Source organism: Salvelinus namaycush, chromosome 37 (genome assembly GCF_016432855.1).
Source record: "Salvelinus namaycush isolate Seneca chromosome 37, SaNama_1.0, whole genome shotgun sequence".
Lineage (NCBI taxonomy): Eukaryota > Metazoa > Chordata > Actinopteri > Salmoniformes > Salmonidae > Salvelinus > Salvelinus namaycush.
This window is the reverse complement of record NC_052343.1, coordinates 17,422,662-17,446,047: the sequence shown is the minus strand read 5'-3', so window position 1 is coordinate 17,446,047 and position 23,386 is coordinate 17,422,662. Positions and strand designations below refer to the sequence as shown.

Genomic DNA, 23,386 nt, shown 5'->3' with positions numbered 1-23,386 from the left:
GGGGGTCTGGAATACTGGGGGGCTGGATGGGGGCTGGAGGCTGGGACAGGGCGGTGCTTATCAGAGGCCGGCAGCAGGGATTCGCTCTCGTTGGAGGAGGTGAAGCAAGCAAAGCCTCCACTGTGTTCCTCGACCCCTCCACCAGTGCAACCAAGAGGAAAGAGAACACAGCAGCCCAGCCTAACCCCACGTAGAAACTTAGTCTAAGTCCTAAATGGCACCCTATGCATTCCTTATATAGTGCACTACTTTTCACCAGGGCCCATGTAGTGCACTATATAGGGAATAAAGTGCAATTTCAGAGTGGGTCTTAGAGTGGCCTGGTTTACGTGTGGGGAGATGTGATGGGGTGGCAGCATGCTATAAATAATGGATGTCATCAGTGGCATGGCATCAAAGGCTCCTGAAAACATCAAGCAGCCTACATGGTATGATGCTTTCTTAAAGATATATTTTTTAAGCATTTTTGCTTTATTCAGACAGATTAGAAACAGCGGGGGAGACAGATTAACAGGAGACAAAGTGGAAAGACAGGGATTGAACCCCGGTCTCCAGGGTTGCATACATGTACCTACTGTAGACCAGCAGACCATGGGGCCTGCACGTAATGATGCATTCTAGTGGGATGAGCAACATAGTTGTCTAGGACTGAAAGTTCTTCACAATACTGATAACATTATGATAAGGATGATGAAGTACTGTAACATATGTTTTAGGTAATTATAGACGAGACAGAGTATGTGTGTGTGTGTGTGTGTGTGTGTGTGTGTGTGTGTGCGTGCGTGCGTGCGTGCGTGCGTGCGTGCGTGTGTGTTGACTGCTGAAGGGAATGGTCAGTCCTCTAAAACTTTAACCAGCACCATAAATAACTTTAGTCCACACTGTAATGTAGAACACTATCAGGAGTTTGCAAATGGAAACAATCAGGGATTATCTGCAGCACTTCTCAGGGAAGTTGTTTCAACATATCACAAGTACTGCCATGACAGAGACAGATGGCAAAGCAGCTGGCACCACTCAACTTCTTTTCACTTTTCTGTTTCCCCCCAACTGCAATGGAGGTCTGTTGTGTATGTTAATGGATATATACTCTTTCGGTTGACATAGAAGCTCACATTGACTTTTCTAAGTTGCACACTATGACTTTTCTCAAAGGTTTAGGAATGTTAATGAATGTTTCCGCTAGATTGGGTGCTTGTTGGGTTATGATGTGTTGTAGACACAGTGTACCGAGACAGACAGTTTAGAACAATTTAGATCAAGTTAAAATTTCACACATTTCCTTCTTTTACAGGATGCAATATATCTTGCCGAATGAATCAAATGTTCATGTTTATATCAGCTGTTGAATTATGTTTATTGAGGACCATAAGCATTCTACACCTCTGTACTGCATGTTATACACAGACTGCACAAAACATTAAGAACACCTGCCTAACATTGAGTTGCACTCCCTATTGCCCTCAGAACAGCCTCAATTTGTCGGGGCATGGACACAGCCAGGTGTCGAAAGCGTTCCACAGGGATGCTGGCCCATGTTGACTCCAATGCTTGAAACAGTTGTGCCAAGGTGGCTGGATGTCATTTGGGTGGAGGATCATTTTTGATACACACGGGAAACTGTTGAGCCTGAAAAACCCAGCATCGATGCAGTTCTCAATCTCAAACCGGTGCACCTGGCACCTACACCATACCCCGTTCAAAGGCACTTAAATCTTCTGTCTTGTCCATTCACATTCTGAATTACACACATACACAATCCATCTCGATTGTCCCAAGGCTTAAAAATCCTTCTTTAACCTGTCTCCTCCCCTTACTCTACACTGATTGAAGTGGATTTGACAAGTGACATCAATAAGGGATCATAGCTTTCACCTGGATTCACTTGGTCAGTTTATGTCATGGAATGAGCTGTTCCTAATGTTTTGTACACTCAGCGTATTCTCTCTCTCTCTCTCTCTATCTAAATTGGCATATCTATTTGAAGCCCCAACTCAACATAAAAAGCGTCCGTTCTCACTGTAACATTTAGTGTACAGATCCATTCCCTGTATGTATAGTGAGATTGAGTAAACTATGTAGCCATCACAGCAGGGCTGCAAGGCACAAAGCAAGTCAGTGAATTCTGCCTTCCTTATCTGGGGACCAGCCATATCTGTTTGTGGTGATGTAAGGACAGGAGAATGTCAGGTTCACTTGTAGATCAAGTCAACCATGCATTATCTCAAACAGTGGAGCTCAGCCCCAACAGCCCCAACCCCAGTAGCACTGAGCAGCACTGAGCCCTTCACAGCTAATACACCACGGCATGGCGGCATGGCCACAGGATGGATCCCAGCAGAGCACAGAGAGAGGAGCCATAGAAAGGAGCTTAGAAAGACACCAAACAATGGCCCCGGGGCCTGGACACACCCCTCTGACACAGGTCATAACCCTAGTCTCCATTCGACTCACAAGTATGCCAACCAAGCGTTGTTGTCAGATCTTTGTCATCGAGCTGATGGTTTAGACTGACAGAGGGATGAATTCAGAGGAATATGTGTTTTCTTTATCAAAAGAATGCGGTATAACGTGAACTCTTTAATGTGTGTGCTGGTCAATAATAGTGTTGATAGAAATGTGGGGCGCAGTGAATGTCAGAGAGACCGCCAGATAATTACCATTTTACCCATCTGAAGAGACCCCAGTCTTAATATTGGTTTAAGCCCAAGAAATAATTGATGCATGCAATCACAAATTGGTTCCCAGCCTAAAATTTAGGGCCATTATTTCATTAGATGGAGCCACATACTTTATGCCAAAATCATTTGTGTGTCCAACATAGAAATTCAAATCCGGTTAGTGCAGATAATTGTCTGGTTTTACCAACCACATCCAAGAGGGTATTACTTTCAGACAGAAAGGATAGGTCGACTTTATATACAAAATACAAGAAATCAAATACATTGTTGTTTTTTGGTTACTTCTTAGTGTGCTGTTTGGTGCTGTGGCAGTCAGTGTGTTGCCAGTAAGCAGTAGCAGAGAGGTGGTGTACTGTAACTACTATCCTGGGGTGTCCTCTTGCATATGCAATTGGATGTTATACTGTAAATAATTGCCTGGGCATGTGCCAGTGTGATGATGATGATGATTTGTGTGCTTGCATGTGTGTGCATGCTTGCGTGTGAGTGTGTGTATGCGTTTGTCTGCACGCGTGTACATGTGTGGGCGCACACCCGCATGCGCGCGGACGTCTGTGTGCGCGCCTGCCCCATCCGTACTCCACTCTCAAGTCCCACTGATTCTCCTTTCCAGCCATGTTGAATCCTCTTTCCTTATCAGGCAAGCCCAGGCCTGCATCAGGCTCTCCTTGCTATGACAGAGGCTACAACAATAGGCCTGCGATACCGCTGCTTAGCGCTGCGTTTCGAAGGGGAAACCTGCCACGGGCGCAGATTAACAACAACACACACACACAAAAAATAGATTGCAGCCTCCAAAACAAAACATTTTTCAGAATGCCTTCTCTTGATTAATGAAGCAATGACAAGAAGAAAAATATAATTTCGGAGCAGAAAAATCCGCGCCACCACTTGTTCAAGTTTAGGGGGTAGCTAACAATAAACATATTGACGGGAGAGGGTGGGAACCGGGAGGAGATAAATGTCTGAGTGATGGCTTGAATAATTTCTGTTGCTTTTTTTGGAGCATGGACGGCAGGACCTCATTTCTCACCTTGTTCTAAATGACACTATAAAACCCCTCTTGGGTCTGACAGACACCACCTCTCTCCCAGCTGCAAATTAGGACAGTATCTTGTCATTTCCCTTTTTGTCTCCACTCTCTAGGTAAGACTCTCTGTTCACAACCAAAAGGAGAGTCTACTCTTCTCAGAAAACACACATAATACTACAGATGATAAAGAATACTGTAGCAGCTAGCCTCAATCACATGGTTGCAATATATAATACACATATTTCTGACAAAATTCATGATCGAAATGTAGAATTTATTTTTAAGAACTGTGAAACTAAAACAATATCTTAATGTGAACACACACATTGTTAAGAACATGACACAGTGTTTGTCTCTGCCCTTTGCTTCACATGCGACAACATTTCCACTGCCAGCTGCTTCCCTGATGTGGCTTCCTGTCTCTCCGCTCAGAAACACATCACACCGGATGATATATCACAGACAATACAGCCTACAATATACAAAAACATTGTCTCTTGTTCTTTTTAATTTCCTTCTGATATATAAGGAACAACAATAACAAATGTAGGGTTCCCAGGATGTGACCAATAATGATATAAATTCACCTGCCTCCTGTTGTCTGTTGTCTGTTTTAGGGGTTGACCTCAATACGTACACTGCCCTAAATATCTTTGCATCACTACAAACTGAGGGCTAAAGTAAAAAGATCAGCAGTCACTGAAACCAGGCCTTACAATAGACCTTTATAATGAGCATTATGAGCATAGAGCAGGAGGCTCCAGCCTCAGCAACACGCATCTAGATCAGACAGGCCTCCAAATCTGCAGCTTATTATTAGCCTGAATCAATTATCAACACCTAGAGACAGACCCCAGCTAACCACCACACTGGGGCCTACTCTGGCCCAGCCGTGGGCCTTTTTCACATCCCACTTTGTGTAATTACTACTTTTAAGACACCTGCTACTCAATAGCTTCGACACAGACGTGTCATTTAGCCCTCGATTGCAGACATTTATGTCTGAGTGTCACTATTCATTTGGGTTAATTTGGGAGTGTTGGCTGGTTGGGCCGTGCGTGTCTGGGCTGGGCTGGCTGAATGTGCTTGTCGCTCACCTGCTTGTGTGGAGGGGGTGGCTGGTGTAATTGGAGCTTAATAGTCTGATTGATCAGGGGAAGAAGTGAGAGAAGTGAAGGATGAGGCTGAGCGCTGGCAGCTCCATCAGTCAGAGAGGAGAAGAGAGAGAGAGAAAAACAGGGTACTGACAAGCTGGGGTTGCAGCTTTGGACAGCTCACTTTCTATTTCTGTCTGGGCTCTCGCTCAATGGTTTCTCTCTCTCTCTCTCTCTCTCTCTCTCTCTCTCTCTCTCTCTCTCTCTCTCTCTCTCTCTCTCTCTCCCTCCCCCCCCTCCCTCCCTCCCTCCCTCCCTCTCTCACTCTCACTCTGTCACGTTCCTGACCTGTTTTTCCTTTTTCTTGTATTTATGTAGTTGGTCAGGGCGTGAGTTGGGGTGGGCTATCTATGTGTGATTTTCTATGTTGGGGTTTTGTGTTCGGCCTGGTATGATTCTCAATCAGAGGCAGATGTCAATCGTTGTCCCTGATTGAGAATCATACTAAGGCAGCCGGGGTTTCACGGGTGTTTTGTGGGTGTTTGTATTTCGTGTCAGTGTTCGTGCCACACGGGACTGTTGTTCGGGTAGATTCTCTTTGTTATTTTGTTTCGTATAGTGTTCAGTTTATTTCTTAATAAAACATGGACACTTTCCACTCCGCGTATTGGTCCGATCCTTCTCGCCTCTCCTCGTCCGAGGAGGAGGAATATGACGACTACCGTAACAGAAACACCCACCAAAAAAGGATCAAGCAGAGTGGGAACAGACAGCAGCAGCAGCAGAGACCGAAGACACAGGACTCATGGACTTGGGAGGAGATCCTGGACGGCAAGGGACCCTGGGCTCAGCCAGGGGAATATCGCCGTCCCAAGGCGGAGTTGGAGGCAGCGAAGGCAGAGAGGCGCTGGTATGAGGAGGCAGCGCGGCGACGCGGTTGGGAGCCCGAGAGTCAGACCCAAAAATTTCTTGGGGGGGGGCACACGCGGAGTGTGGCAAAGCCGGGCAGGAGACCTGAGCCAACTCCCCGTGCTTACCGTGGAGTGAGAGGGCGTCGTACTGGTCAGACACCGTGTTATGCGGTAAAGCGCACGGTGTCCCCAGTACGCGTGCTTAGTCCAGTGCGGGCTATTCCACCTCGCCGCACTGGCCGGGCTAGGCTGGGCATCGAGCCGGGTGCTATGAAGCCGGCCCAACGCATCTGGTCTCCAGTGCGTCTCCTCGGGCCGGCGTACATGGCACCAGCCTTACAAATGGTGTCCCCGGTTCGCCAGCATAGTCCAGTGCGGGCTATTCCACCTCGCCGCACTGGCAGGGCTACGGGGACCATTCAACCTGGTAAGGTTGGGCAGGCTCGGTGCTCAAGAGCGCGTGTCCTCCTTCACGGTCCGGTATACCCGGTGCCACCTCCACGTACCAGTCCTCCGGTGGCAGCCTCCCGCACCAGGCTGTCTCTCCGGGTTCTCTCTCCAGCTGCTTCCACCTGTCCAGCGCTGTCAGAGCCTTCCTCCTCTCCAGCACAGCCACTGTCTGAACTGTCTGCCTGCCCAGCGCTGTCTGAGCTGCCTGCCTGCCCAGCGCTGTCCGTCTGTCCTGAGCAGCCAGAGCCGTCCAGCCATGAGCAGCCAGAGCCGTCCAGCCATGAGCAGCCAGAGCCGTCCAGCCAGGACCAGCCAGAGCCGTCCAGCCAGGACCAGCCAGAGCCGTCCAGCCAGGACCAGCCAGAGCCGTCCAGCCAGGATCCGCCAGAGCCGTCCAGCCAGGATCCTCCAGAACCAGCCAGCCAGGATCCGCCAGAGCCAGCCAGCCAGGATCCGCCAGAGCCAGCCAGCCAGGATCCGCCAGAGCCAGCCAGCCAGGATCCACCAGAGCCAGCCAGCCAGGATCAGCCAGAGCCAGCCAGCCAGGATCCGCCAGAGCCAGCCAGCCAGGATCCGCCAGAGCCAGCCAGCCAGGATCCGTCCCTCAGTCCGGTGCTGCCCCTCAGTCCGGTGCTGCCCCTCAGTCCGGTGCTGCCCCTCAGTCCGGTGCTGCCCCTCAGTCCGGTGCTGCCCCTTAGTCCGGTGCTGCCCCTTAGTCCGGTGCTGCCCCTTAGTCCGGTGCTGCCCCTTAGTCCGGTGCTGCCCCTTAATCTAGTGGGGTTAATTTGGAGGAGGCTACGGAAGAGGGGATTGACTATGGTGGGGTGGGGACCACGACCAGCGCCAGAGCCGCCACCGTGGACAGACGCCCACCCAGACCCTCCCCTAGACTTTATGCTGGTGCGCCCGGAGTTCGCACCTTAAGGGGGGGGTTATGTCACGTTCCTGACCTGTTTTTCCTTTTTCTTGTATTTATTTAGTTGGTCAGGGCGTGAGTTGGGGTGGGCTATCTATGTGTGATTTTCTATGTTGGGGTTTTGTGTTCGGCCTGGTATGATTCTCAATCAGAGGCAGCTGTCAATCGTTGTCCCTGATTGAGAATCATACTAAGGCAGCCGGGGTTTCACGGGTGTTTTGTGGGTGTTTGTATTTCGTGTCAGTGTTCGTGCCACACGGGACTGTTGTTCGGGTAGATTCTCTTTTGTTATTTTGTTTCGTATAGTGTTCAGTTTATTTCTTAATAAAACATGGACACTTTCCACTCCGCGTATTGGTCCGATCCTTCTCGCCTCTCCGATCCTTCTCGCCGAGGAGGAGGAGGAGGAATATGACGACTACCGTAACTCACTCTCACTCTGGGCCCTCTGCCTCTCCCTCTCTCTCTGGGCCCTCTCTTGTCTCTCTCCCTCTATCTCTCTTCTCTGGGCCCTGTGCATCTCCCTCTCTCTCTCTCTGGGCCCTCTGCCTCTCCCTCTCCCTTGTCTCCCTCTATCTCTCTTCTCTGGGCCCTGTGCCTCTCCCTCTCTCCCTCTCTCTATTCCCTCTCTCTTGTCACTCTCCCTCCCTCTCTCTCTCTTTGCCCTCTCCCTCTCCTTCACACACTACACAATACTCCAACTCTAGGCAATTGCTTAGTTTAGACTTCAGTCCCTGAGTTCTTCTGGGATAAATCATTTATTGAGAGAACATTCTATTTCTAAGGTTGATACAACACACTGAGAACCTGATATCAGTTCAACGTATTCTGTCATTAAAGTACCACTTAAATTTCTTTCTTTGAAGACAATATCAATTAGGAAAAAGGGAGGGACATTTAAACCGAGTGTGATCATCTAACACCGATAAAGCATGAAGAACAACTTTGGTTGGAGTGTCTAACCAGAGGTGTGTGTGTGTTAACAGGTTCCTATAGCAGCAGCAGGCTGTGTGTGGATAGCTACAGTATCTCACAACAAACCCAGCACCCCTGCGGCCTGGGGCTGCTGCCACGGCCTTCCATCAGCTGTGAAATCTCCTTTCCTCTTTGAAAAAGACTGGAGATGTGACCCTATCTCTGTCCTACAGATGTCCAGATTACCTGTCATGCTCTTCCCCCCTGTTTTTCCTCTCTCAGTTTCCTCTTGTCTGCTAGTCCCGCCTTGACAACTGTAATGCACCAATATTTTCCCCCAGCATCATCCATCACTCCCTAGCCATAGAGACCCACAGGAGACCCATAGAGACCAACAGCAGACTCACAGGAGACCCATAGAGACCTACAGTAGACCCATATGAGACCCAGAGTAGACCCATAGAGAGCCACAGTAGACCCATATGAGACCCAGAGTAGACCCATAGAGAGCCACAGTAGACCCACAGAGACCCACAGTAGACCCATAGAGAACCACAGTGGAGACACAGTAGACCCACTGAGAGACACAGTAAACCCACAGTAGACCCATAGAGACCCACAGTAGACCCATAGATAGCTACAGTAGACCCATAGAGACCCACAGAAGACACATAGAGACCCACAGTCGACCCATAGAGAGCCACAGTAGACCCACAGAGACCCACAGCAGAGCCACAGTAGACCCACTGAGAGCCACAGTAGACCCATAGAGAACCACATTAGACCCATAGAGATCCACAGTAGACCCATAAAGAGCCACAGTAGACCCATAGAGACCCACAGCAGACCCATAGAGACCCACAGTAGACCCATAGAGTGCCACAGCAGACCCACAGTACACCCACTGAGAGCCACAGTAGACCCATAGAGAACCACATTAGACCCATAGAGACCCACAGTAGACCCATAGAGACCCACAATTGACACATAGAGACCCACAGCAGACCCATAGAGACCCACAGTACACCCATAAAGACCCACAGCAGACCCACTGAGACCCATAGAGAGCCACAGTAGACCAACAGAGACCCACAGCAGAGCCACAGTAGACCCACTGAGAGCCACAGTAGACCCATAGAGAACCACATTAGACCCATAGAGACCCACAGTAGACCCATAGAGACCCACAGTTGACACATAGAGACCCACAGCAGACCCATAGAGACCCACAGTAGACCCATAGAGAGCCACAGCAGACCCACAGTACACCCATAAAGACCCACAGCAGACCCACTGAGACCCATAGAGAGCCACAGTAGACCCACAGAGACCCACAGCAGAGCCACAGTGGACCCATAGAGACCCACAGCAGACCCACTGAGACCCATAGAGAGCCACAGTAGACCCACAGAGACCCACAGCAGACCCACAGTACACCCATAAAGACCCACAGCAGACCCACTGAGACCCATAGAGAGCCACAGTAGACCCACAGAGACCCACAGCAGAGCCACAGTAGACCCACTGAGACCCATAGAGACCCACAGTACACCCATAAAGACCCACAGCAGATCCGCTGAGACCCATAGAGACCCACAGTAGACCCATAGAGAACCACAGCAGAGCCACAGTAGACCCATAGAGACCCACAGCAGACTTACCTAGAGCCACAGTAGATGGGACCGCTAAGGTCCCTCTGCCTGCTGCCTCTGTCTGGCTCTGGGGACCAGCACTACAGACTCACCACCTCTCACCTGACTATGGAATGGATGTGGTTGGATAACCCAAGCTGAAATGATGTAGTGGAAGACAAAAAAGGTAGGTAGCTCTCTTTTATATCAGGGTTCAGCTAGAACTGCAAACTGTATTGTTAGGGGATCTGAAAAACCCTGAGCCAATGGGAAATTAGGAATATATGTATAATTATTTGACTACATGTACCGTACATATGAGTGAAAATAGCTGTAAGTACTGTAGTAGGGCTGGGATGATACCAGTATCACCATACTCTGTCTGTGTTATTGACTGTACGTTTGTTTATCCCATGTGAAACTCTGTGTTGTTTGTGTCACACTGCTTTGCTTTATCTTGGCCAGGTCGCAGTTGTAAATTAGAACTTGTTCTCAACTGGCCTACCTGGTTAAATAAAGGTGAAATAAAATAATGAAAATATAAGTAAAAGTAAAAGTGGTAAGAAAACAAAACAGGATACCAGCCCTAATGTTAGAAACAGACATCATTATGTTGTCACCCAGAGTCACATTGATTTATTGATTTATTTTCAAGCTGTAACACACAATATTTTACACAGCAGGGGTTTGGTCTGCTTTGTGTTTACATTTTTGCCATGGAAAAAATATTGCGATACTGATATCGTCCCGGCCCTAGTAGTCCGTTAGTTTACTCCAATCAGGGGAGGGGTGGTAGTGTAAAAAAAACTGGGGGATTTTAAATGATGCAAACAATTAAATTGATAGAACCCAAAATCAACCCTCAATATTAAAGCTGATCTAGCTTTGTTCAACCCCCCCCCCCCCCCCCAAAAAAAAGCAAACGCTGACCAATGCTAAATAAAGTAACACCAGTAACCAAAGAATTGTCTCGCAATAATTGGGTAAATGCTCGCTCAATTAATAAAAAAAGGTGCATAAACTGTGCTTATCCTCCACTACACCACTGGTGATGAGAAACCTTGCCTGAGACCTGAAGAATCGCATTAGCTCCTCCATCTTGAATCCTAAGCTTTAGCTCAGCTAGCTAACACCGTTTTCATGCAGTTACCACTCGTCCCCTCTGACTCCTGAACACTACGCTCCTCATTGGTGTAATTATCAGACTCACAACTGGCTAGCCCTGACAATCTCTGCTACTACTATAATGGACAGCACTACAAGTGCAAGCTTTATGGAATAATCACAATGAATCTCTGCATCATAGGACTTTTTCCAAGTGGTGAGACCGCATGACATACAGTACTAGCTAACTTTGAATGTATGCTACAATCATGGAAGACTAGATACAGAAGTCTGCGAGTGACGTGTCTGAAAGATCCCTTTCGATTCCATCGAGGGCACATCAATATCACACAAGAAGGTCACGTGTTTCCAGCTTGGATTTCAAAGTGTGAGAGAGAAAGACAGGTGACGTTAATGCCTTAGAGCTGCCATGCCATTGGGTAATTCATTCACCTCTGTGGTTTCACAATCTAACACAGATAGAAGAGATGTAATAGTCCCTAAAGGTCATACTTCATGAGAATGACTGAGAGCCCCTCTTGGGTGAATGAAGTAGAGACCCATGAAACAATCAGAGTAAATTTCTACCTTCAAATGCTTTATACTGCCTTCCTGACCCTGTAGAGGAACACAAGGCTGGTCTGACATGCATCAAAACTACCCAGCTTTCTCTTTTCTTTCTTCTTTACATTGCTACTTTCTCTTTAAGGCTTTCTATGGTTGGGTGAGACATTAGAGCTGGTTTCTGTCTTTAAATGTCAGTATTGTTAAGACGCAGAATACAACTAAGTCCCTTTCCTCCCTCACTAGAAAACAAGAGCTAAAATACCTTTCTGGGGAAGTTGCCAATGTTTTTTTTTTACAGTACTACTGTATATATACCAGCAAAACTCCTTAACGACCAGGTGGTTGGTAAATTAAGCCGTGCAGTGTAAGATGAGTCACTGATGGAAATAGGAGGGAATTGATTGCCAGCTTTCTTGTTTATCTATAGGTTTGGCGAATATGAAGTATGTTCGTATCACAGTAAAACAGGCAGCTCAATAAAACCAAAATACGTTACTCGAGTTCAGCTAGGCTTTAATGAGGTATTGTGAGAAGCTGCTAACAGCCAGCAGCTCATTTGAGAGATGACTGAGACTAAGAGAAGAGAGAGGAGAGGAGGGCAAGCAGCGAAGCATAGCATATGTACCCATGAGAATAGACACACACGGGAGAGATCCTTAAAGGCAATATGCCAGAGAGCTCTTCCTCTACCTTTAATTGAGAGAAGATGTTAAATTCTTTGTAACCCCTCCACAACCCATTACAGGTGAAGCCTAGCACCTGGCTCAGTTAGACGCCTGAAGATAGGAGGATCTCAGGGAAGGATTCAGGCGAAGGCAGAGGGCTGTAACTAACAACCTAGAACATTACAATATTGTCCAACAGCTCAGTCTCTTAGAATGTGAACAGTTTCAAATGTATTTAGTTCAGCACGCAGCGTTACTTACTACATCTTAACTTCCTGTTTATGAAGTATACAAATGTAGGAAACCTTTAGTACAAATACTCTGATAACTGCATCTCAACCATATGAGGATGCATTTGACACTAGTTGTTCACTCTGAGGGCAATAGACGGTCACATTGGCTACCCACCTTTCATGTAAATTCATGCAAAAATGTAAGAGAACTATATTTGCATGTCATGCACAGTAGTGGCTTGAGGTGCTCATCCTTAGAATCACTCTTTGCTTGAGGATAACAGGCCTGGACACGAAAAGAGTCCATATTTCATGGTTAGATGAAATATTTAAAGCCATTGATGACTTTAGAACCGTGAGGGGAGCTTAGAAAACAGTCAGAAACAGCTCAGAGAATGATTTAATAAAGTTATAGGGTTAAAGAAATCCACAAGAACGGGCAGGGCCTCTGAGTCTAAAATCCTCGTGGACCTTTCCTTATGTTTCTTAACAGGATGAATATGAGATTGGTTACAATTTTTTATAAGAATTTTCTTAATTAATCCAAATGCAAAAGGAAATATCAAAACCCTGGAGGACTCGTCGTTTCACCAGAGCACCAGGTCAACATATTTTCCAGCCGTTAAAGAGGAACTTCACTGGGACGTCTTAAGACAAGCGGGGCCAGCTGATTGGTGTAAAGCTGGGGTGAGAATAGCAACATCAAATATAATGGATCGTTAGTTCATTGAATCGAGGGTCTGGAGTCAACTAAAGAATTCACAAATTAAAGTGTTTAGTTGTAAAATATGCAGATTAAATGGTTGAAATGAATGCACATCAAAGCCTTTTGTTAGGGCCAATTTGATCCCTGAACAGTCAACTCTATGGGTCTGACTGTCATGGGAATTGGTTGCCTCCTCCTTCCAGTTGACTAGGCTTTACCCCTACCCACTCACTCTCACTGTATTGTATTGGTGGAAGGAACTTGCTAGTAGCCTGGCGGGCAAGGCCTCTAAGAACGACAGATGACTGGTGAACTAGAAATACAAACTTTTTTAGCAAAGTGAAGTTTAGGTTATGGACCAAAGTCTTGGGAAAATGGGTGACAGATAATTTGATGGTATTCTCTGTTTTTTTCATGTTCCCAGAGCAGCCCCAGTAACAATGTGACTCTGACAGAATAAGTGAAAGAAAGAGACAGACGTTAAAAGCATGACGTACCATGCCGCTGCCATCGATGTTCATCTCGATCTTCCCGTTGAAAGGTCCCCACGTGGTTCCCACAGGGAGCTGCTGCCGGCTGTGGATCCGACGCTCTCCATCCTTGTGGAACGCATCCAGCTCTCCTATAAAACACCAAGCATCCAAACAGTCATCATATCATAAAACACCAAGAATCTCAAAACAGTCAGCCAAATCCTCCAGTTCCCTAGAAAACACAGTCATTTGTAGAATTTGTCCTTAAATAAACCTCAAAGATCATTGCAAAAGTGCTCCTCTTTTTTGCTGTGATACTGTAGCCATCTTGTGAAGTGTCCTGCTATTTGTTTTTATTTTTATACATACATATCATTTTTACAACGGACAAATAATAATATCCATAAAAAAATATGTTTTATTGTTACATGCCCAAGATAGGTGCAGTGAAATGTGTTGTTTTACAGGGTCAGCCATAGTAGTACAGCACCCCTGGAGCAAATTAAGGTTAAGTGCCTTGCTCAAGGGCACATTGACAGATGACTATTTCTTTCCCCCATGCATATAGATCTACAGTCCCTCGTGTCCATAAAACACTAAACAGTGCAGGTTAAGCCATCTACTTATAAAGCCAAAATAATGAATCCATCATCATCATCATCAGTTGGATGGTTTCAAATCAAAACAAATCAAAACAACAGGCCGGTAACCTTGCCTGAAAGGTGTCTAGATAATCTCTGTGAGACATCGCAGGGCCAGGCTCAGTGACTGGCAGGCAGCGAGAGAGGCAGCGGATTGATCCAGGAAGAAGCTAGGTCCCTTGTTAGTGCTGTGCACAGCTACACTTAACTGTGTAACAGGATAGCACTGTTAGCGCAGCTAGCTAAAACACCCACGCTATCTTATCTCTTAGATTCAGTGTACTTTTTTGGGACAGTGATTAATCAAATAGTTATGATAATTGGGGCCGTAGCGTGGTCACCGCTGGGTTTCTGGGGGAGAGAAAAGTCATGCAGGCCTCTCAAGTGCACATTTCCCCCTCAAGCGCTATCTGCTTTATCTTCCTGTGAACGTCTACTCTCCCTCTGACTGAACCCAAGTGTTATGATTGTCTTCAGCACTCTAACTTATCACCCTTTTATTGAGTCACATTTTCATATAATCTTCCCGCCTTTGTTACTGTAAAGTGAATGCAATATACAGTACGGCACAATCTAAACAGACGCAGAAGGTGTTCATGTGTTTCTCATAGTTGATACGTTCTTACTGTAGTTACCGCACATATATAAACAATACATTTATAGTTTGCAACATTTTAACCTAGATGTGCACTGGTGTTGTAGCTAAACACTATTCTGGGCATGTATTCCATGCATGTTGAGTGAAGTGAAATGATCACTGAACTTTATAATAACACTCCTGTGATATAATGACCTATTCAGACGAGGTCTATTCTGTAAATATCAGCCTTGTATCAGTGACACGCTATTGTGTCAGTCTGTTTATATGGAAATGCTTTCATCTAATGTGCTCCTTCTCATGCATAAACAACATTGGGTGACGGGTGGCTACGCTAACAATAGGCTACGTTGCTGTTGTTTCCTAAAGATCACACACACCTGGGTCACATCACACCCTGGAGTCAGGAAGAGTTCTCTTTAGAAATAATTCATTCTCTTTTGATGCCATCAGTTACACACTCAGCTATAAAATACACCTACATTTCAAGAACATTACAGCCCAACAATTACTTGATGTTGGATAAATGTACAAATATATGCCAAAACTAGAGTAATATTCTCATCTCAATACTCTAAACGCTCCTTTCTGTATGATACCAATGACACCACTGCCTACTATATGTCCAGACAACTTTATTTTGTGGAAGAATTAACTAGGATGATTATCTCTCTCCTCCTCCTCCGCTCTGTCTGTAGCCCACTGCGTTACTGACGGTGTGGCGGAAGGTGGCTAAGCTCATTAAGAGAGAAATGATTAAATATTGGAGCACAGCTGGCCACCATCAGAGGCAGCAGGCTCCCTCAGTGCGATGCAAGGGAGAAGGAGTGCATGCAGCCACCGCTTGATGCATTCTGTCTGTCCTCTGATAAGAGCGAGGCCCTTAACCACTTGGATGCTAGTTCCTGTTTAGCCCTGTTGACACACCGACCGCTAGCTACAGCCATCCCCAGCGGGCGGGTAGTCTCTCAAATCAATTCAAGGGGCTTTATTGGCATGGGCATAGATAGATAATATACAAAAGTGAAATAAACAATACAAATGAACAGTAAACATTACACTCACAGAAGTTCCCAAAAAATATACACACTGTTGTAACGATGTGCAAGTGGTTAAAGTACTCTCTCTCTTTCTCTCTGTCTCTCTTCCCCCCCTCTCTCTGGTTGGTACGCGATGGGGGGATGATAGTAGGTGTGTGAGCGAGAAGGGAGAGGGGGGTACAATTCAATTGGAGGTTTGAGGTCCTCATACAGTGTCTGTGTGCCAGTTGTTAGTGTCCCGTAAAAATGTTGCCTGAGGACCTTGGCTTCCAGCTGGTGTGTCACATCTGTTGCAGATACAATCCTCCGACCTCAACAAAAACACCAGCTGAAAAATAATAAGCCTTCATACTTTATCTCTCCATTTGCCACCAGCATTTAGGAGTCCACTATCTATAGAAAACAAATATATAGACATGCATTATGATAATAGACAACTGGTTTTATCTAAATGGGGCCTGTAGACAATCTATACTCCCTGATATCTATGTTATTTTGGATGGTCAAAGCGAAGATGCCTCCTTTGGGAAATCTTTAGCCCAGCCAAAATGACCACTGTTTACCAAACGTTTCCTCTCTGAGGTACTGAGACTATTTTAAAAGACTACAACTCAAGTGTCAAAACTCTCACCTTCTCACTCTGCTCATTTCTTTAATAAATCTTCAAGACAAAGTAAAAAATAAACACTCACTGTATTGAACTTTTTCTCACAAATCAAAGACAAGGCCTGAAGAAAGAGTGGCCTTCAGTGAGCTCCAGTACAGGGGGCTCTGACAAACCCTACCCCGCTCTGTCCCCCTCAACGTCGCTCAACACCCAATAGTGAAATGCCACAGTTCTTGGCAAGAGGCAACTGATGATGTGACTAAAGAGTCACCCCCCTACCCCTCCCTCACCCCCTCCCCCCTCGATAAGATCATCATCTGTCGCTAGACTCTGGGGTCTGTTCCTGCTCTCTCTGGTCTCCACTGATACTTGGCAGCCCAATGAATGTTCCTTTGTGTGTGGAGAGATCCTCCTCAGATAGCACCCAAGATGCTCCACGCTGGCATCTGTTTGTTTTGCTGTTATGCGGACAGAGGGACAGAGAGAAAGAGGAATAGGGAACCTCATCGTCTCTCTCTGCGTCTCTCTTCACTGGCATAGCTCGGAATGCTAATGAGCAGTGTCTCAGTGGCAGGGTGCCATCTTGGTGTGATTTAAAGAATAGATGGTGGAGGGGTGGGAGAGAGGGCGAGAGAGAGACAGACACCCCAAAGCTGAACCCATCACCTCTTTTATAAATCCACTATTAGATCTCCAATAACATGACCTGTTGTTTAAAATGAAGAACATTTGCCCTCACCTCCATTCAAGTGGTATCTATATAGGTACAGTCCACATACAGTAACACCGTAGTTCAATCCAAGTGAAGTATGTTCTGAATGGTGGGTGCAGTAGGTTCAGTAGTAAACAATCACTCAACTATAAGATCACTTTCTATGTGGCAATATGGCATTCAAGGGACTCAGAATGTTACCACAGAAATGTTACCACAAAATCTCAATGTATAAAATGTTTGAACACTATGGTGGATTCCTAGTGGATGATGATGGATAGACTTTGTATTAAAATATTCTTCCATATAATAATGTATTCCACATCTCCTGGTGTGGAACTTCATCCAATTTGGATTAAACTTAATATCATTTCTCTTAAATGACAAATGACAGTGTTAGGTGGCTGCAGATTAACAGTGGTTGGACTGTAGCCATTTAAAACATGAATATTAGTTCAGTGACCAACTGAAAACTAAGACTAACCTTGGTCGCCTATACACATTCTAGTTATATGTATTTATACATAAATCATATTTCCATGGTTAAATATTTTTTCAACTAATAAAACCACTTGTCTATTATCCCTTGAATGTAACAATTGGAAACAAAATACAATCCAATGTATTTTTTTTTGCTTAAAAACAACATTTCACTGGATATTCAGTGGATATCATAAAATGGTAACAATGAAACCATGTCAATCTATGTAGAGAGGTGTACAGTAGAGTAAGAGACTGCTGTGACAACGTTCAATAATAATGTCTGTCAGTTCAGAGACGCAGCTATCACAACCATCGCTATTGACGGAACAGGTTATAGAAGTGCCAAATGGGATACAAATGAATATACCACATGGAGCATATAGAGGGTGAAATGGAACGTACAGTATCTCTCCACAAAAGGTGCTACATCTCTAAAGGAGCAGAGATGTGATATGAAATGTTACAGCTGAAGGAGAAATGCCAGTGCGCCTTGATAAGAGAGCGATGAACTTTCCTCCCCTTCCCTTAAACCTCCATTATCAGGTCCAAGAGAACAAAATGCATCATTTATAACCCAGAGCAGCACTATTATCTCTGGGCAAGACACTTGTTTTAAAACACAGATGGACCTTTTCCCTCCTCCTCCTCTCCCTCTCTCCCAGACGAGAACCTCCTGCTTGTCTGGCTCACAGCCTCCTTTTGAGCAGCGGGAGGGAGGGGAAACTTGACCATTTTGGGAGAGCAAGTTTCCTAGACAACCGCATGTGCTAGGCTAAGAGGAAGGGGTGCAGGGAAAGGGTTGGCCCCTATAGGTCAGCCTTGTTTTGAGGACACTCCTATAGGTTAGTCTTATACACCATATTACTGTCCTGCTAATGTTCCTGGACCTTGTAGGCTAAACTGCTGAGAAAAAAACATAACTGTTCCAAATGGTTGCCCAATCAGTCAGGCTATTTTTATACTTTTTTAAAAACCTTTATTTAACTAGGCAAGTCAGTTAAGAATAAATTCTTATTTACAATGATGGCCTACCAAAAGGAAAAAAGCCTCCTGCGGGGACGTGGGCTGGGATAAAAATAAATAATAATAATATAGGACAAAACACACATCACGACAAGAGACACCACAACACTACATAAAGAGAGACCTAAGACAACAACATAGCATTGAAGCAACACATGACAACACAGCATGGTAGCAACACAACATGACAACAACATGGTAGCAATACAACATGACAACAACATGGTAGGCTAGATGCAGTTATTTCAAAATCAATATGAATTCAAAACACCAGGCTTTTGAGCAGTTATTCAAATGACATAGGCTATTCACTGCAGTTTACAGACTAGACTAGAGTTTTGCACTCACTTGAAAACAATCATAACATTCTTCATACGCTTCTAACTTAGGCTATAGGCTACATCTCAAGGCTGTCTGTCTTCATTGTTCTGTTGCGCAAGTACACACCTTGCCTCTCCGCTGTCACGGCTACTCCTTTTAAATTTTGTGGAGCCCCAGGAAAAGCCAGACTACAAAAGCTTGTTGGATACATAGGCTTATTTTCTTTAACGGCGGGAGTTGGAAAGGATAAACCTATATTTTCCTATAGTATTCCTATCTTAACAACGGGCTACATCCTGACAAAATAGGCCTACACCATATGAGTGGCCTGCTAATGTATATTTCTGGGCCTTGTAGGGAATAGACCCAAACTGATCAACATGGTTGCATAATCAGGCCTAGCCTGTAGACCTGTGCCGTTATTTCTGCATGAAACAAAACAGGAGGTGTGAGCGGTTATTATCGTTAGGCTACATCACAGTTTACACCCTCTGGACAATACTTGTGTATTCACTTGATAACAATAATACTTTCCCCATTGCATTATGTTGTTGTAGCCCAGGTATAATCATTTTCTTGTCTAAAAACGTAGGCCTAGGCCTAATCAATAGTGGAGCTTTAAGTGCCCTTTGACCACAGAGCGCAGCCTGGAGGAACGCACTACTGATCTGCCATTTCACAATCTGTTCACTTATTTTTCTTGCACTTTGACAAGTAAATATTTAGCCTATAGCCCTAATATTTATCTAATGAATGGCCTAATATCTAGCTAATATTTAGCGTCTTACTTCAGCTATACATCCCTAGCCTCTCTCTCCCAGCTGTTCCTGTGCGCAATAGGCTATACGCCTCGGACGCAAGACTCTCCTCTTCTCGTGAAATCCCAGGAAAAGCTATAGGCTACAAAATCTATAGGACATTTATTTTGATCATGTTTTATACAAGGCCTTATAGCCCATTCAAGGAAAGAAGCAGGCTTGTCCTTGCTAATTGATGAATGTAAAACAGGCCTACAGCTTAGAAAATGCATGTTGGGAAAATTGAGGAACGAATATGCATTGGTGTGATCACTTTTGGCCGGTTATGATAACACTGTTGCACTGATGCTTTGCAAATAGTTGGACAGGATATACAGAGATGAGCACAGTGAAAAAGAAGACCCAAACTAATTGACAACTATTAGAAAAATTGAAATCACTTATAAACCACTTGAGCAACGAGGCAATGACATGCTGTAAAAGATGTGCAGGGTAAACAGTGCATGTTGTTGAATTGCTACATTTAGAACACAAGTTACTATATTATTTTCCAGTAGGATTACATGTACATTGAAGTATTATTTGCAGTTGTGACTATGAAAATGAACACACCCTGAAAGCACTGAATGGTCTGAACCAGTATCTCTGTGTTAGAGACCTCCTGAATGGTCTGAACCAGTATCTGTGTGTTAGAGACCTCCTGAATGGTCTGAACCAGTATCTCTGCGTTAGAGACCTCCTGAATGGTCTGAACCAGTATCTGTGTGTTAGAGACCTCCTGAATGGTCTGAACCAGTATCTCTGTGTTAGAGACCTCCTGAATGGTCTGAACCAGTATCTGTGTGTTAGAGACCTCCTGAATGGTCTGAACCAGTATCTCTGCGTTAGAGACCTCCTGAATGGTCTGAACCAGTATCTGTGTGTTAGAGACCTCCTGAATGGTCTGAACCAGTATCTCTGTGTTAGAGACCTCCTGAATGGTCTTGTGTTACCACCTTTTAATAGTCTGCATGCAGTAGAATGTGTTGATCAGTTGATTGACAGGCGTAGGACTGTAGAACGATCAACTATAAACTTTCCTCTAGTGTGGATGCTCACCAACGTTTTCTAGTTATGTAGCCTATAGTTTATTATTATAGTTATTGGATTGGTGGCCTTAACTCTGCCACAACACAACTAACATTATTCTCACAACAAAACTATCCTACTAGTAGGTCTAGCTAACGTTAGCGAACTTGAATTAAATAAATATAAAATTACACATACACTTATTTACTTGACTTTTATACTCTGTAAATGAACTTTTTCAAATAATTTACTCTGGCAAATAAAGCGGCAGTCGAATCCATCACTTCCGTAGTTTGGCTGTGCCCATAGAAACGTTTGAAAATGAGGTGTATCGATCAGAAAACCTTGTTTTGAGGACACGCCTATATGTCAGATTTGTTTTGAGGCCCACAAGACAGGCAAGGGTTTGTTGGGGGGAAAGTTAAACAGGCCATAGAGATTAGGGCATTTTAGCCATAGATATAGATACTGTCTATGATTTTAGCCCTGACACAAAGGAGAGGACCAGGGTAGAACACTTTCTATTGAATCTGGCAGGTTGAGACTATAATATATTGTTGCTGTTTAGATCCCATTTAATCACAAGAGGGAAATCAGAGAACTGTAATATGAATAGAAAATACATCTAACATCTACTGAGAACTTGTTTCTGATGTATATAATTGACAAAAATCACTGAGGCAGTATGCTATCATTGAACAATAGGAATATGCCAGTTGTCAAGTGCTCAGTTTGATCAAAATCCTGGTGAAGTTAACAGTAAGCATAAAGAAAACAATCTCCAAGACATCCATCTTATACAAGTGGCACACTGTCTATTGATAGCTGGTAAAACAAGACAGGAAAACTTAAAAGGATGAAAGTCTCCTCACACAGATATCTCAAACAACATCTAGAGGACGCCACATTCTTTGTTGTTGATTTCATTGTTTTACACGTTGAGAAGCATCAGAAGGATATCACTCCTATTTTGCCTGTCAGGTGGACTGAATAATTGTTTCTATTCGATTCTATATGTTTATAAGTAAAGCATTCGCATACCTCTATGACCAGTTGGATGCTTGCTAAAACACAAAAGCTTTACAGAATTTTATGAACAAAACTAGTGAAGTTTAGAACACGTGCTTTCATTAAAAAACAAACAATATTCATATAAAATCAGTTCTAGGAGGGGAAAATACATTTATGAAAATAAATCAAGCAAACAAGGCTATAGTAGCAAACATATTTACAGTAGTAACTGTTACCTATGGGATTGAATTTAACACTTCAGTTACAGACTGGAGTATTTCAAAGAGCTCCTGAAACCTCTTCCCCAAGTCAATTACCAGATTTCAAACTTTCCGTAAACAGGAATTCTGTTTTTCCTGGGTGACCTAGTTGTCTTTTGTGAGTAGGTTTTAGCCGGAGCAGTTTGACAGTCAACAGATAAGATGGATTAAGCTTTTTTTCATCCAGTTTTGATGTGAACAGCGTAAAAGCGGGTTAAATCATCCAGTTTCAGGAGTATTTTTAAATGCCTGGAGATAGTGTGATAAAGAGGATAAACCTAAGACTTGGGCTGGGAAGGTCAAGGTGGCGGTTTTAGAGAGCAACTACCCGCTGATGAGGCCAGCTCCCTGTCTCTCTCAGAGCAGACTGGGTATAGCAGCCAAGCCCACCTCTCATCACCGCCAGAAAGGATACGTGTGACGAGTGAAACAAAATCCACCAAGCCCACTACGGGCAACATCAAAGAGCCATGCACCTACTGTCTGTCTGTCTGTGTGTGTGTGTGTGTGTGTGTGTGTGTGTGTGTGTGTGTGTGTGTGTGTGTGTGTGTGTGTGTGTGTGTGTGTGTGTGTGTGTGTGTGTGTGTGTGTGTGTGTGTGTGTGTGTGTGTCGACTGGCTTTCTGTACTGTACTGTACTGTAGGATCTATTACCATAAAATGACTCCTGGCAGAAGGACGTATGGAGCAGAAAGTAAAAGAAAAATGGATACAGCACATGTCAGATAATTCATTAAAATAATTCAATACACAGCCTTTAACAAGAAATAAAACAAATATTAGAATATAAATCATATTTTATAAGGCAATTATACACTGTAACAGTAACTGCATCTTTTAATTACAGTAATAGTGCAGTTTGTTCAATTTAAAGTGAAATAAATATATACTGCACATATGCACCTTTTGAACATACAGTATGGTGATTGAAGTCTGTCAAATTCTCTCCAACCTGACTTCAGGCATGCTCAGTGTGGACAGAGGAAGTGACTGCCACAGTCATGTGATCCGCTCTAGCCAATCCTGAATCACTTGTACATTTTAAGTCACATGGTGGTGGAAAGACTATTGAGAATAGAAGGCACCCCAAATAACAACACATCTAATTGACAAATTAGACAAAATACACATCACAAAATAAATAATAATCACAATCGGATTACTACTCACTTCCATGACATGCTATAACATAACATATCACCCCCGTTCAGATGGGAGACAAGTGAAGTTCGGTACGTTGGAGACATTAGGGACATATTTAAGCAACATTTTGTGGATGGCTTTTCCCCCACTGCTTCCCATGTCAGTGACAGGGGAGAGTAATCCTATACACAGACTGCTATTGTGAAATGAGAAACTAGCCTCCTTCACTGCCAGAGACCAGATGCACCTCTCTCTCTATCCTAATCTGTAAACGACTTAAAGGAGCCTTATCTCCGGGCTCTTCTGCTTCATTTCATGCTTGATTTACTTTAATTTGTCTGAT

At 44.5% G+C, this 23,386-nt stretch overlaps 1 protein-coding gene across 1 annotated transcript in view; it reads right to left on the bottom strand.

Moving 5' to 3' along the window:
• Nucleotides 1-23,386, bottom strand: part of LOC120031201 (zinc finger protein ZFPM2-like) — a 96,136-nt gene that overhangs the window by 62,394 nt on the left and 10,356 nt on the right. The window contains exon 2 of the mRNA XM_038976840.1: nt 13,404-13,528. Coding sequence (XP_038832768.1) covers nt 13,404-13,528 — 125 coding nt within the window. The remainder of the gene's footprint in view (nt 1-13,403; nt 13,529-23,386) is intronic.